Source organism: Pteropus alecto, unplaced genomic scaffold (assembly GCF_000325575.1).
Source record: "Pteropus alecto unplaced genomic scaffold, ASM32557v1 scaffold223, whole genome shotgun sequence".
NCBI classification, from domain to species: Eukaryota; Metazoa; Chordata; class Mammalia; order Chiroptera; family Pteropodidae; genus Pteropus; species Pteropus alecto.
In genome coordinates this window covers 1628427-1642423 of record NW_006434441.1, presented here as the reverse complement: position 1 = coordinate 1642423, position 13997 = coordinate 1628427, and the positions used below count along the sequence as shown (strand labels likewise).

At 50.1% G+C, this 13997-nt stretch overlaps 1 protein-coding gene across 1 annotated transcript in view; it reads left to right on the top strand.

Moving 5' to 3' along the window:
- Window positions 1-13744, top strand: part of NCAPH (non-SMC condensin I complex subunit H) — a 26060-nt gene extending 12316 nt beyond the window's left edge. Inside the window, exons 7-18 of the mRNA XM_006909432.3 lie at window positions 174-363; window positions 1359-1450; window positions 2154-2356; window positions 4671-4819; window positions 5391-5497; window positions 5843-5965; window positions 8201-8305; window positions 9333-9515; window positions 10123-10236; window positions 11700-11791; window positions 12164-12239; window positions 13242-13744. Of these exons, the coding sequence (XP_006909494.1) occupies window positions 174-363; window positions 1359-1450; window positions 2154-2356; window positions 4671-4819; window positions 5391-5497; window positions 5843-5965; window positions 8201-8305; window positions 9333-9515; window positions 10123-10236; window positions 11700-11791; window positions 12164-12239; window positions 13242-13301 (1494 nt within the window). The 3' untranslated portion in view covers window positions 13302-13744. The remainder of the gene's footprint in view (window positions 1-173; window positions 364-1358; window positions 1451-2153; window positions 2357-4670; window positions 4820-5390; window positions 5498-5842; window positions 5966-8200; window positions 8306-9332; window positions 9516-10122; window positions 10237-11699; window positions 11792-12163; window positions 12240-13241) is intronic.
- Window positions 13745-13997: the final 253 nt, after the last annotated feature.

Sequence of the window (13997 nt, the reverse complement as noted above, 5' to 3'; positions counted from 1 at the left end):
ACATGCAGCCTCTTTTGAACTGGCATCTGCCGGGATGGGCTTTCACCTGGTCAGTGAGAGCAAGTGCGGAGATGTTTCAGTCCGCTGTGTGCAGCCGTGAGGAGCAGGCCCAGTGAGTGGAGTTCGTTTCCTTGGCTCCATACCGTAACCTTGGGTTCCGTGTTTGTGCTCAGATCGATCCCATGTTTCAGAAGATGGCAGCCTCATTTGATGAGGGCAGCACAGCAGGGGTCTTTCTTTCCACCCTCCACTGCCACGACTACAGGAGTGAGCTGCTTTTCCCTTCTGACGCCCAGGCCCTCTCCACTGGGGGGCCTCCCGAGATGCCGGACCTGGGCTGCGTAGAAATGACAGATTTAAAAGGTGAGTCCACACGGCACCCTTCACCAGAGCATGTCAGCCGTCAGAGATGTTTCTCATAACTGTGGAGTGTAGAAAGCCCATCGTGCTTTTGTGCTTTTTGCATAAATTGCCTGGAAGTTTCCCCTGGAGTGCCAAACTGGGCATCCTTTCGGGAGAGACTGGGTTCCTGGCTGGTGAGCACGGGTGACACCATAGTCACCAGCGCCCCCTGCACCTGGTGTACGTGCCCATCCCTCAGATGCCCTTTTAGCAGCCCATCGTCAGTCACATTCTGGAGCTGTGGGCTGACCCCACAGTCAGAGTTTGGACTTGGGAAAGGGCCTGTAAGAGGCTCATCAAGCCAGAAAGGCCTCATTCTAATTTGTTACCAGTCTGGGGCCTGCGGAGAAGTGGGCATTGAGGAACTGTTTGCAGACCCCTGGGCAAGGACTTTATCCCCCTCCCAGCCTGCCTTCCATGCCCCCAGTGAGGGGCTCATCTGAGGCTGCTGTGACAGGCACAGGTAGGGGGTGCCAGGCGCGAGGACGCAAGAGCACCGCCTGAGTATAGTCATTGCTCTGTGTTGCGTGAGCCCGACCCCTGCCTCCAAGGCTGGCAGAGGGCACAGCACCTGCTCCTCTTTAGCCTTCTCTCAGGTTCGCTAAGTCAGACAATTTCAGACTGACAACTCGTTTGCTAGGCCAGTGTGCTCAGCTGGGCCTCTAGTGCTGCTAGGTGGTACCTGTCAGGTCCCTTGAGGCCTGAGATGAGCAGCCCTACACGTTGGGCTCTGGGTTTCCCAGCCGCGGCATTCGGCACACAGTGTGTTTCAGAGTTGCATGTCTGTACTTCAGGCCCTGCTCTAGCATTGCACTGATTGCTGGAGTGCTGGCACAGAGCCCACATCCAGTGCTGGGGTGCCTGTGTATCTGCCCACGTGTAGGACCAGAGGTGGCTGTGCCTCTGGTGCCGCTGTGCATGACTGCCCCTAACCGCACTGCTCTCCTGCCTCACAGTGCTCCTGCAGCAGTGCGCCGAGGAACGCCAGATCTGCCCTTCCCTGGCTGGGTTCCAGCTTGCCACGTGGGACAGTGAGGCACATGATGAGGTGCGGTGGGCCTGTGGATGCCTAGGCTCCAGTGGGAACCAATACTGTGGCATCATTTTGATTCAGCCACGACTACAGAAAATATTTGCTTTGGCTCTTTTGTAGAGACCAAAACCTGGGGCAGGAGCAGGGAAAGGGTAGGAGTGGGGCGAGTGCCAGCAGGACCAGTGAACAGCTTGATAATGTCAGGAGCCAGCCTGGTGCTCCCCTTGGGTGAAGTGTCCTGACAAGCCTGGGCGCACACACCGACCAGATTCACTCTTGAGCTTGGTCATCCTGGTGGTCGCTGGCCTCTGGGCTGCTGTCAAGCTCGAGGAATTTCCTGCTCTGAGATTGAGTCCCTTGGCACAGAGTTTCCTGAGAAATTGTCACGTGTCAAGCTTTCCTTTGTTTATTTTTAGCATGGTCCCTTTAGCCTACTTACTATAGCTTCCAAAATAAATGGTCTCCATGGACAACTGTTTTCTCTAAACATGTGGTTAATGGATGTAGATTCCCGTCTCATGTTTTACAAAATGTGCCTAACAGTGCAGCTCCACCCTGTGCACAGAATATAAACGACTCCAGTGTTTTTCTATCATGAGAACGTTGGCTCCGGGGAGGGGGAGGAGGCTGGAAATTGGAATTTAGGGGTGAGAAGGCACATCTAACTGTGACCGGGGTGGTCACGGAAATGACAAGAAACCTCTCTTTGTCCCTTCAGTCTGTGTCAGCCCTGGTAGACAAGTTCAAGAAGAACGATCAGGTATTTGACATCAACATCCCGGTAGAGGACAGTGATGGCAGGGATTCCCCTGATGGACCCCTGGACGACTTTGATGCCAGTGATGAACCCGGCTACACTGCCTCCGGGGATCATGCAGAGTTCAGGAGCTGGAGGGAGCCCTGCCATGGGCAAAGCTGCCAGTAAGGCTCTCTGGGCCCCGGAGAATTTCCTGTGGTAGTCTCCCCAGATTTCCTGCTGGGACAGTCTCATTTCATCTCTGATTGCCTGTGCTGCTGTGCACGTTGTCCACACAGGTGGAGCCATCATGCAACTCATGGTGGAATCACACCTGCCTTTCAATGTTGGCTCATCCACTTATTGTTTATAAAACTGACATTGCAAGAGTTTGTAAAGGTAGAGCTCAAGTGGATAAAGTGCTGGGAAAGTAGCTGCTTTGGTGGTGGCATTTGCAATGATGGCTCTAGCGGTGTCATGCAGTGTGCTCCCTTTCCACACACTGCACGTGGTCCGGCTCCTGGCCAAAGTGCTACATAGCATTATAGACAGAAACAGGCTGATGTGTTGCTTACAGAATAAACGCGCCCTGCCTGAAGGGTCAGGCAGAGTGGGGCTGAGCAGTGTTGGGTTCCCAGGCAAGCAGGCTGGGACCAAGCAAAGCAGGGAAAACTCAATAAGCAGACGACATTGAGTATCTGGAGCTGGAGATACGACATTGAGTATCTGGAGCTGGTGGAACTGGTCTGCAGTCATTTATAATTTTTATCATTTTTGAAAGCATCCAAGAAAATTGGAGCTCTGGCGGCCATTACTAATATGTGTACTTAATGGATAGCTATTGTTTAAATTTTGAATATGATTTGGAGGCAGGTCCCACAATTCTGTAGTGCTGAGGGCCCCTAAAGGTCTTGAGTGGGCCTGGGTGTAGAACAGGCCCCTGGTAACACCTGTGCCTATAAGAGCAGCTTTGCAAGCCTGGGACTGTGGGTGGCTGAGCTGGTCGAGTGTGGGGAAAATCTTAGAAGTCCAGTATAGTTTCCCGCTGAGGCAAGAATCCCTTCTAGAGCATGGATTTACTGTCTCCAGGGTAAGAGACTGCCTTCTTGAGCTCAGTTTGTCTGTGTGGAAAATGATTTGATTGATAATATGCCTTCAAATCGGAGTACAGGTCCAGGGCTGAACGTTGGCACCTGAGGGCAAAGTTACCACCTAGGCCCTTTGGCACCTTCTGAGAATTGAGATACGGCAGGCAGCTTGGGGGACATTTTCAACTGTCAGAAGAACTGTCACTCCTCCTAAGTGATGCAGTAACATCTGGGGACCTGATGGCAGCACGGTCACTTCCATTTTATTATTTTGTTAGGACCATAGATGCTTATTTCGAACAGATTTTGGACAAGTGTCTTCATTTCTCGCCCCAGCTCCAGACAGCACAAAACCTTAGACTCCATCCTGGCGATGAGTGCTTTGGGAGGCTTACATTTTAGCCTAGGGCTTTGTCCACCCTGAAGCCCCCTACCCTTGGCGCAGTGCTGGACTGTCCCGGAGCTCACTGTTTGAACTGAAGCGGACCTGGCCTTGCCATGGAAGTCATGCAAGGCGGGGCAGGTGGCTCTTTGTTTTCTCATCCATGAGATGAAGAGTTGGACTAGATGACAGTAGCAACACCTTGATAATTACTGACATTGTGCCAGACGCTGTGCTGGGTACCTTTCCTGTGTCATTTCACATAATTTACATAGCGTAGCCTTCATCTGCACAACATTCTTATGATTAGATCCTGTTTGCCCCATTTTATAGATGTGAAAATAGGCCCAGAGAGATTAAGTGACGGTCAGACTGTCAGGAGAAAGCTGCCTCAGGCGTACCAGTAGTTTGCAGAAAGGGTGGAAACAAACCCAAGCTGCCATGTTGGACGGGAGAGTAAGACGCATCACATTTGGCAAAGAATGAGCTGGGTAGCTTAACCAGTTATGAGACTGCAGCATTTGGGGACATCAATTAGATTGACGTCTCCACTTTCAGTAGGTGCTACCACAGAGTTCCGGGAGCCCTCTATGGAGGGTGGTGAGGAGAGGGTGTGAGTGCCAGCATGTGGCAGGAGCCTGTGGGGGAAGAGCCTGAGGCTGGGGAGCAGGGGATGTGCCAGCTCCCAGCCCTGGTGCTCCACTCGTGTGTAGTCTCCATAAAACTTAGCTTCTTCCTGCCTCTGCCTTTGTGTCTCTCAAGGGGGTAAACTTGCATTTACAAAGCACTTTGAAACATCCAAAATACTTGTGTAGATATGACCATATTTTTGTAAAATTAAGAGAAGCAAAGCTTGTTGATGAGGTATTTGCACTGGACTTGCTCTTCATAGTGCTCGTCCATGGAATGGTGGGCGGTGGGTGGAACTCCAACTGTATTGCGTGCTACTTGGCACGAGTGCATGTGTGGGCCATTCATATCGACATGGACATGACTACACGTGGAAACACGACTGCATGTGTGTTACAGGGAAGAGGCAATTCCCCTCGGCGATGGGGACATCAGGACCATGTGCCCCCTTCTGTCCATGAAGCCAGGAGAATATTCCTATTTCAGCCCCCGCACCATGTCAATGTGGGCCGGGCCGGAGCACTGGCGCTTTAGACCCCGACACAAGCGTACGTATCCCCGAGGGGCCTCGGTAGAGAGGTGGCGGTGACCAGCAGACAGCAGGTCAGCCGAGGAAGGGAGATGCCAGTCGCTGTCTTGTTGAACCTCCTGGTCAGCTACAGCAGCACACAGATAAGCCAGCCCACTGGCTGGCTGGTCAGCTGGCCTGGCATGTAGATTCCGTTAAGAGAGAGGCCTCTGAGTGGGAAGAGCCCAGGGAACTGTACTCTTGACTTGGTCCCACCCCTTGGTATCCAGGTGACCTCCAACGATGGCCAGAGGTGGGAATGACCCACAGGCTCGGCCCTCGCCAGTTCCTGCATGAGGCAGCCAGAGGTGGGACTTCGAAGGATTATGCCAGCATTTCCTCTTTGAAAAGAAGGGATTAACTAGTATATATACTTTATTGTGTTTTGTTAGCAAAAACAAAATTATAAGTTAAAGATGCAGATCAGGTGTATGATCAGCCTTTCCTAGTGCTTTCACACTGCGGTTGGTGAGGCCATCAGCGTGTCTGGTGGGATGAGGGAGTACCAGCCCCAGGGGTGAATAGCGTGCCATCAGTGTCTCTTTCTGCAGAAGAGACTGCCTTGAAGTCAGAGAACAGAAAGAAGAGCACAAAGAAAGAGTTCGAAATTGACTTTGATGACGACATTGACTTTGATGTGTATTTTAGAAAAGCAAAGGTTTGTGCTGTATCTATTGCTGTTTGTCCTTTCTTAAATTACTCTTCATACTCCTCTTTTTAGATGTGATTTTAAAAAATTTATTATAACTTTAACTCTTAGGGTAAACAGATGGCTTTATTGCCCCTCAGTTTGTACAGGAATCAAGAAATAGTCCCAAATTCAGTGGTAGAATCAAGTTTAGAATATGAATAATATGTAGCAGAGTCGCTGTTTTACACAGAACTGGGAACTCTGATGGTGGACCAGTGATGCCCATAGCCTTTCCGAGCTCCTTCCAAAAGGAATAGGTGTTGACTATTTTTATTAAAGATGCCTAAAAACCCGTTTGTTTTTTATTGCTAGGCTCCCACAGTTCTGACCAAGTCCACTCTGGAGAACCAGACCTGCAGAGCCACCACTCTCCCCGCAGACTTCCACTATGAGGCTAATGATCTCGTCAGGCTACACCTCAAACCAGGCACCAGGGTAAGGGCTGTGCCTTGTTCCTCGAGGCCACTGTTGTTGTCGAGCCTGTTTAGAGCATCAGGTACCAAGTGGCTGGCAGTGTGCCAATCAGGCTGTGTCTTGAGGAAAAGATGAGAGCCAGGAGGACTGTGTGGGCCCAGGGGAGTTACCAGGAGGTAGGGGTGAGGCAGAGCTGGAGGGAGAAGCTCACAGGACAGGCGCACACTCATGCTTCGGAGACCTCAGCAGGTTGGATGCGGGACACAGGCTTCCATGCTGCAGTGCTAGGGACACGCATAAAAACTTCTGTTGAAGTTTGTGCACGATGTTAGTTGTTTCTTGATAGTCTCAATTTCTCATTGAAGTTGGGATTCACTAGCCTATGCTTCCCCAGCCCGCCTGGTCTCCCTCATGGGCAAGGTGTAGACAGGAGCCCACTGTGACACATGGGGAAATGGAGGTGCCGTGCACCTGACTGCACCACCTGCGGTCCCTGTCGCCAGGGTAACCCAGCAGTGGTTCATGCTTGTTCCGTGTGATCAGAACCCTCTGCTCATTGATTCCTGGTTGTTTTAGTCTGGCATCAGGTGTACAGTCCATCATTCCCTCCTTGTTTTGCCTGTTCGTCCACGAGGTATGAGGATGTATACCCAGTTTCTGAATCCACTGGTATCTCACATTCCGTGTTTGTAAACCAGCCCTGATGTATGTAGTTTTCTTTCTCGTCAGTACTGCTTGCTTAACAGACCCTCGAACAAGGCAGAGCCAGGGGCACCCACCCCTCCACACAGTCGAAAATCCACTTACAACTTTCCATCACCCCAAAACATAGCTACTAACAGCCTGCTGTGGATCAGAAGCCTTACCGATACATGAACAGTAGATTCACATGTATTTTGTATGTTATATGTGTTACACATTGTATTCTTACTGTAAAGTAAGCTAGAGAAAAGACATTTACAGTGATTATTGATAAAATTTGCATATAAGTGGACCTGTACTGTGTTGTTCAAGGGTCAACTATTAAAAATGCAGAGAGAACTAATACACTATTATATGTCAATTATACCTCAACATGAAAAAACAGACAGAAAGAGATAACACAGCTGCAGTGGTTACTGTGGCTGGGTACTGTCACTCAGGTGCCCTGGCCATCTCTCTAGCTGGACAATAGCCCCAAGGCCGCCGAGCAGGGCCGAGCTGCAGGGAGTTGGCCCGCATCGAGCTGTCCTGTGTAGGCACAGGAGCCGGTCCTTGTGGGTAGCAGAGCAGCGGCACAGGCACCCAGATCACCACCGTCTCTCAGAGCTATGCTAGGAAACCGTGTCCGATGCCGGTCCACGAACAGTGGACACTTAGCGCTCTCCTGGGTAACAGATTGCAGATCAACCAGGCTTCCAGTTCACATCTTAATGGGGACCCCGATGGCAGCCAACCTGCCCACGGGGGCTCGCTCACCCCTTCTGAAACATTTCTTGTAGACTTGAAACAAGTGGAGCATGTCCCGAGGAGGGGTGCAGCCGCTGTGCCCTCCAAGGCGCAGCAGGAGAAGATGGGCATTTCTTAGTTCAGCAGATGCCTCTTGTTTACCGTGGCCTTTGGATTTGCATTCCAGACACGGTGGAGGCTGCTCTGGGGTATATGGTTGCACTAAAATATTCGGTGTTTTTCTGTACACTCTACATACCTGTAACCCTATTTCTTAACCCCAAAGGCACCCGCTAGTTAAAGTCACTGATGTAAGGGCCTGTGTGTATTTAAAAGTCTGCTCAGCAGGCTCTCCTGAAGGAGAAGCCGATGGGGTCTGGGAGGTGGGACAAGGGTCCCTGGTTGTAATGGTGGGACAGAGAGCTCGATGTTTCTCTGTGGCTCTGTAGGGAGCAGCGGCTGCCCACAGACACAGCAGGGATGGAGTGAGTCTTCTGCCAGTCCTTTAAGCTGCAGCAAGTTGGTTGCTTTTCAGATAGCTGTGGGCAATTTCAATTTGAGTGAAAACTTTTTTCAAGTAAAATTGTGTGCAGACCTAACTGCACACCAACTGCTCTGACTAACGGGACGGATGGAGGCCTGCGCCCTGCTACCCAGGCTCACACTAGAAAGGGACTGTGTGTCAAGGGCTGCTGGGCTGTGTGGTGCCCTGGGGCCCCCACGACTCGGAGTCTAGGGGCTGTGCAGAGGCATGGAGGTGATGGCCCCACCTCATTAAGTGGCTACTTTTCTAGAAGATGGTTTCTGTAGTTCTTGCCTTCTTTTCAGTTACTAATGACGGCCCGGAGTGCAGAGACCGAGCATTATGAAGACATCGGAGACTATGACTACGACAACGCCAATGACACCTGCAACTTCTGCCCAGGGTTACAGGTGAGGGGCAGGCCTGTCCTCCCCTCCAAACATCTTTCCTGCCTCCCTCCCCCCACCCCGGGTGGAGGAAGGCTGCAGGAGGCCCTAGTCAGGTGGGGTTGGGTGCATGGCCTGCCATGCTGTTGGCCCTGTGAGCTGGACGAGTGGCCACACTGCAGCAACCCAGCCAGCGTGTGGAGCATTGTCAGACCGCGCAGAGCACTTGTTTCGGTTCTTCTGGAGTTCAAAAGGAAAGAACACTTCTTGGTCTTAGGAGCTGCTATCTTGGTCAAGGAGACAAAACACATTGACATGAGGAGATAGTGGGTCTTGGAGGAAAAAGTTCATGGTGGGGGGGGGCGGTCTTGGGACCAGGGTATAGCTCTATTGTCGGTTGTCACATGGACTTGCACGAGCTACTCCCGACTTTAGATCCTGGTTTGACTGGATAATGTTTGTCCCTCCTGTGTGTCCATCACTGAGACCCAGTGGTGGTAACAAAAAGGGAAGAACACTAGGCCACGTCTGGGTCCCTGCACGTGGGAACAGGGAAGAGAATCAGAAGGAGAGTTTATTCACGTTATTGTCTTACTTGGAGGAAAGTTGGGTTTTTATATTTTAGTGAAACTCCAGACTGACCTCTTGACCAGTGTTTCTCAAACTCAGCGTGCATAGGGGTCACCAGGAGAGCTGGCTAAGGAACTGGCCCTGGGCCCCACCCCAGAGAGCTGACCTTTCCTGCTGGGCTCGGCTAGGAACAACTCTCCCCCTGGTTCCCAGCAGGACCCCTGCTGCCAGAAAATGAAGTCCTAAACTCATTAGAGATCAAGGGGACACTGGCAACTGTGAAGACCGCATTCCTTTTAACTCTCATTCTAGAGGCTTAGTTAACAGATGCCTCCCTCATAGGGTTTATATGTGACAGGAGGAAAGCTAGAGGCACCTCGAAGTCCATCCTGGGCTGACTCAAAGTATGAGTCTGTTTCTGGGACCTCTCTAAGCCCTGCCACAGCTTCTGCCAAAGTTGAAGAGTTGTTTCCATTCCCAGGATGCTGACAGTGACGATGAAGAGTCGGGTGACTTATTTGTGGGAGCCGTTGGGACCTCTGACCTCTCAGCTTATCCTTGCCATCCACCCAAGACTACACAAGAGGACGATGACACACCTGATGTCCAAGGGTCGGACATCACCAGTTATGGGGAGTCAAACCTGGTAGCTGAGCCTCAGAAGGTAAAGATGGAGCGAGAATTCCATTCCGTAGTGTTCTCTCAAGGTCACTGTCATTTGCCCTATGGATGAGAGTCATCTTGTCTGAGCTTGAGTTTTTCTTCTCAATTTTAACCAGTTGCTCTCTCAGTGGCTAGTTCTTAAATAGTGCTCTAGGGGATGAACTGATTGATGCTCATTAGGTTCGTGTGGAAAAGCCATGTCTCTGAAAGGTGTGATAACCTGGCCACACAAATTATGTGAAGGGGGCCGCAAGCAGAGGGCAGATTTCTGCCGATTGGGTGAGGCTGGCAGGCTCTGGAAATCCCGGCCAAATTCGGTTCGTATTAAATTGTCCTCATTAAACATCTGCCTGCCTCATGGCAGTGACAGGCCCTCATACGTATTTGACTCGCTTCTCTCTCTTGCCCTGAAATTCCAGAGTAGCCTTGGTGTAGATAGCACTTGACCAAGAAGAAATCAGAACAAGGGACTCTAGTGTGTCCAAAAAGAGCTCTTTAATTCCGTGATTTGAACTCAGTTCTTTCTTTACTTGAACACCAGACTCATTTTACAGTGTGTTGATGGTAAATGTTTCTTCTGCTTAGTTTTCCTCCGTCACCTATTTCAGGTAAATAAAATGGAAATTCACTATGCCAAGACTGCCAAAAAGATGGACATGAAGAAGCTGAAGCAGAGCATGTGGCATCTGCTGACAGAATTCTCCACACAAGCTGATACAGAGGTGACAGGCTCCACTTGTCCTCTAGGTGCTCCACGTGGGGGAGGGGAAGGGAGCCACCAGTGCTCACAGATCCAAGACCCAGAGCTAACGCAGAAGGCGGCACTCAGAAATGGGAGCCATCACACCTGAAAGAGGTGAACTGAGGGTGTGACAGCAGGTCACACACCAGGTGGTAGAGGGTGATCGTGGGACACACTTTACCTTGCTGCTGGTGAGGACACCATGAGAGGACATTTGTGCTGCTTCCAAGTCGCAGCTCAGCAGTGTTTCTCTGCAGAGGCGAGGAAAGACGCGGGCACAGATTCACAGCGGGTGCCATTTAAGTTGATAATTGGCCCTTTTGTACAGCAAATTCTGACACTTCAGGTGCCACATAAGGCCTTCAGGCCTTTTGATCTAATAATTCTAATTTGGGAAATGTATTCTAAGTAGCAAAGTTAAAAAAAACAAGTACTCTGCTGTCATCTTGTCTGTTCTTCAGAGTGAGGTGAAACCTTGTGAACATGTTCCGCTCACGAGAACCTGCCCCCTCCAGGCCTCTATTTTCGCGCAATGTTCTGAGCTTCCAGGCTCAGCCCGTACTCTGTGCCTTTTCCTGCTGGCTGAGGAGTGAGAATTCTTGGTCTGATTGAGGACCCCGCACTGTGTAGTCTCAGATATCTCATAATACTTCAGTTGTATTATAAGATTTTAGCAACTAAAGTGGAATGGGGTACAAATGTAAGAAAAATGTGCCTTTAAAAGGGGTTTCTGCTTAACTTTTGAATTTAAATGACTTATGATACCCTGTCCTCCAGGGATTCCGGTTAATTAAAGGTTTATTTAAAAAAAAAAACAAAAAAACTTTTATTATGAAAATGTTCAAACATACTTAAAAATAAAAAATAGAATAGTATAGTGAATGTCTGCTTCCCGTAATGATCAATGTTTTACCTATGCTGTCACCCAGCTCTGTCCTGTTCCTTCTTCCCACCCCATCATGTACCTTCTGAGTTATTTTAAGGCAGAAGCTATATTCTTTCATAGCTCCTTGCCTTCTAGCAAGGAGGCAGCCCCATGGGGTGGGTGGGTGGGGTGTGTTTGTGTGTGTGTTAAGTGGAAAGCTCCAATTTGCTTTTAGATATGGATTCTGTGCTACTCTGGCTGTATGGTCCAGTTGAAGCTAGAAGTGATCATACCTTTTGTTATTGTTTTGTCTTTTTTCTTATTTTGCAGTTTTTCCTTTACCAGGATCGCGCTTGGCTATGGACACTATGTTTACCAAACCTCAGTAAATGTCGGTGTCATGGTCCAGGGCACTGGTTCCTTCATGGACCCTTTTTCTTGAAAATGTATCTAAGAAACTGTTTTGGTTTCATTCAGATGTGGACTTTTCTTTTTAGAGATACAACTTTGTGAATTTATGTTGCTCCCTCAAAATCGTACTGACCCCAAGATGTCTGTGAATGTCCTTCTTTTGTTAGGCAAACCACAGCAAGACTGGAAAGGAAGGGGACCCAGTGGAGGTGACTGACAAGAAGATGCTCAGTGGACTCACAAGGGACCTGCAGAAGAGGTGCGTGCCAGCAGACTCAGGGCTGGTGTCTCCGAGCACGGCTGAGGGCACTTCCACCCGAGGCATTGGTGTGATGGGCCTGCTGCACATGACCTGCTGTTGTCACATACCTAGCAGGTCTTCTGTGTCTTCTCTGCATTGATGGACGACTTAACATAGACCAACTTTAAAAGGCGATTTTTTTTCTGTGCCAGTGGTTGGAATGGAACAGGAGATATTTTATTTCCAGATAAGAAACTGGAAAAGCCTGCTTATAAAATGCATCTAAAATACTTCTTTGTTTCTCATTGGACATGTGTGCTCATGTTAGTGAAAGAGCCTTTGTCCTTAGTGCTGCAGTCACCCAGCTAAATACTGCCCTTTGTTTCACAGCCTGCCCCCGCTCATGGCTCAGAACCTGTCTGTGCCCCTGGCCTTTGCCTGTCTCCTGCATTTAGCCAATGAAAAGGTAGGTGACTCTGGTAAGCATGGCAGTGTCCTCTTCCTGTTTAAGCTTTTTGTTTAGTCTTTCATGGGTGACCTCATAGGGACTTTACGTACAGTGACTTATGTAGTACTTCAACCCAGAGGACTGTCCAGGCACCGAGACGTAACTTAGAAAAAGGCCATCAGTGTGACTCGCAGGACACATTAGATGTGAGAAGAGTCTCCCACTCACCACCAGAACACGACCCTTCTCTGGCCTCCTTCTCCTGTTCCTTCCTTCCCCCTAGGTCACGAGCCTCCCAGGTCATGAATCCCCTTCATATGCTATGTGACGGGTTTGGCATGCACCAATGGGTGCTCGGCCCCCTGCCTCTGTGGCCCTGAGTGCCAGCTCCATGTGACTGGTCAGCCATACCTAAGCAACTTCCGGATCCCGAGCTGCAGAGGTCACACTTGGGAGGTGTGGTCTGGGCTTTTCATCACCAGCAGTCCAGGAGTGGGCACAAGAAAGGATGGTTCCGGATGTAGTACATTACACTTCCCCCTAGTGCCATGTAAGGGGTGATGTGCGAATTAGGCAGGACGGGCTCTGACAGTGGCTCAGTCCTAAGGGGACAGTTGCCTGCGACTGGTGGAGAATTCACGGGGCGGGAGGGTGGGCAGAAGCCTGCTCAGAGACGAGAGTGACTGGACAGGTGAGGAAACATGCTTGGCCCCTGGCAGCCTTTATACTCATCTCCCCTTCGTTTCTTCAGAGAGGACAGCTTAGCCCTGGGCCTTGCACACAGAGAGATGGTGCAGGGACCAGAGCAGAGGGCTCACCTTCTGCTTTTTCCCTGCAACTGGCAGGTGTTTGAAACCAGCTCTATTGTGCAAACTGTGTTTGCTGTGGCATAATTTTACTTATAACCATGAGACAGACCTCTTTCTTTGCCATCACTGCCTCACTACCACAAGTAGAATTTGTTTTGTGATTCTTGCATTCTTGGTGTGGCGGGTCCATGTGTGTTTGATCCTCCTTCAGAATCTAAAGCTGGAAGGAACCCGGGATCTTTCTGATGTCTTCGTGAGGCAAGGGAACTGAGTTCGCCGGGAGAAGTCAGCAGGAGCGGCTCATCACTGCCCAGTGATCAGGACGTCACTATGGCCACTGCGGTGTGGGGCTCATGGCAGGGCTGTAGCCAGCTTCCAAGGTTCCTGTTTGTCACTCTTCCCTCCTACCCCTCATAGTCTGAAACCGGCACCCAGAAGTTGCGCCCTTGACTAGTTTTCTACCCTGTTGTGACACCCTAGGTGGGAGGGGGGAGGGTTGTTCCTAATGATGAAAACCTGCATCCATCTCTGTCTGTGTATGGTCTTGGTCTCCTAACTGATGTGTTGTTCTCCATACTTTACTCGTGTAGAAAATGAGTTCCCAGTTGGTGTTTGTGGTCCTCTAACAGCTACCCAATCCATGTACATGAAATACATCACACGCACCTATAAATGTATATACAGTGCTTAAGAATAAAATCGTTCTGAATAACATGCTTGGCAAAATACTTGAGTGCTCACTAGGTAAATAATAGACCTGGTCCCCGCACTCAAGGGGGACACATCTTGGCATCCAGACAAAATAGCCACGTGTCAGTGTGGTCGCACCTCAGGAAACGCTGAGGTGACATGTCTCGTAGCAGAGCGGAAGGGAGAAGAGTCACTGGCTGAAGACCCAGATTTCAAGATGGGGTCCCTGGGGCCTGTGAATTTTGCTGGAGGGTGGTGGCAGTAAATCTGCTAGCAT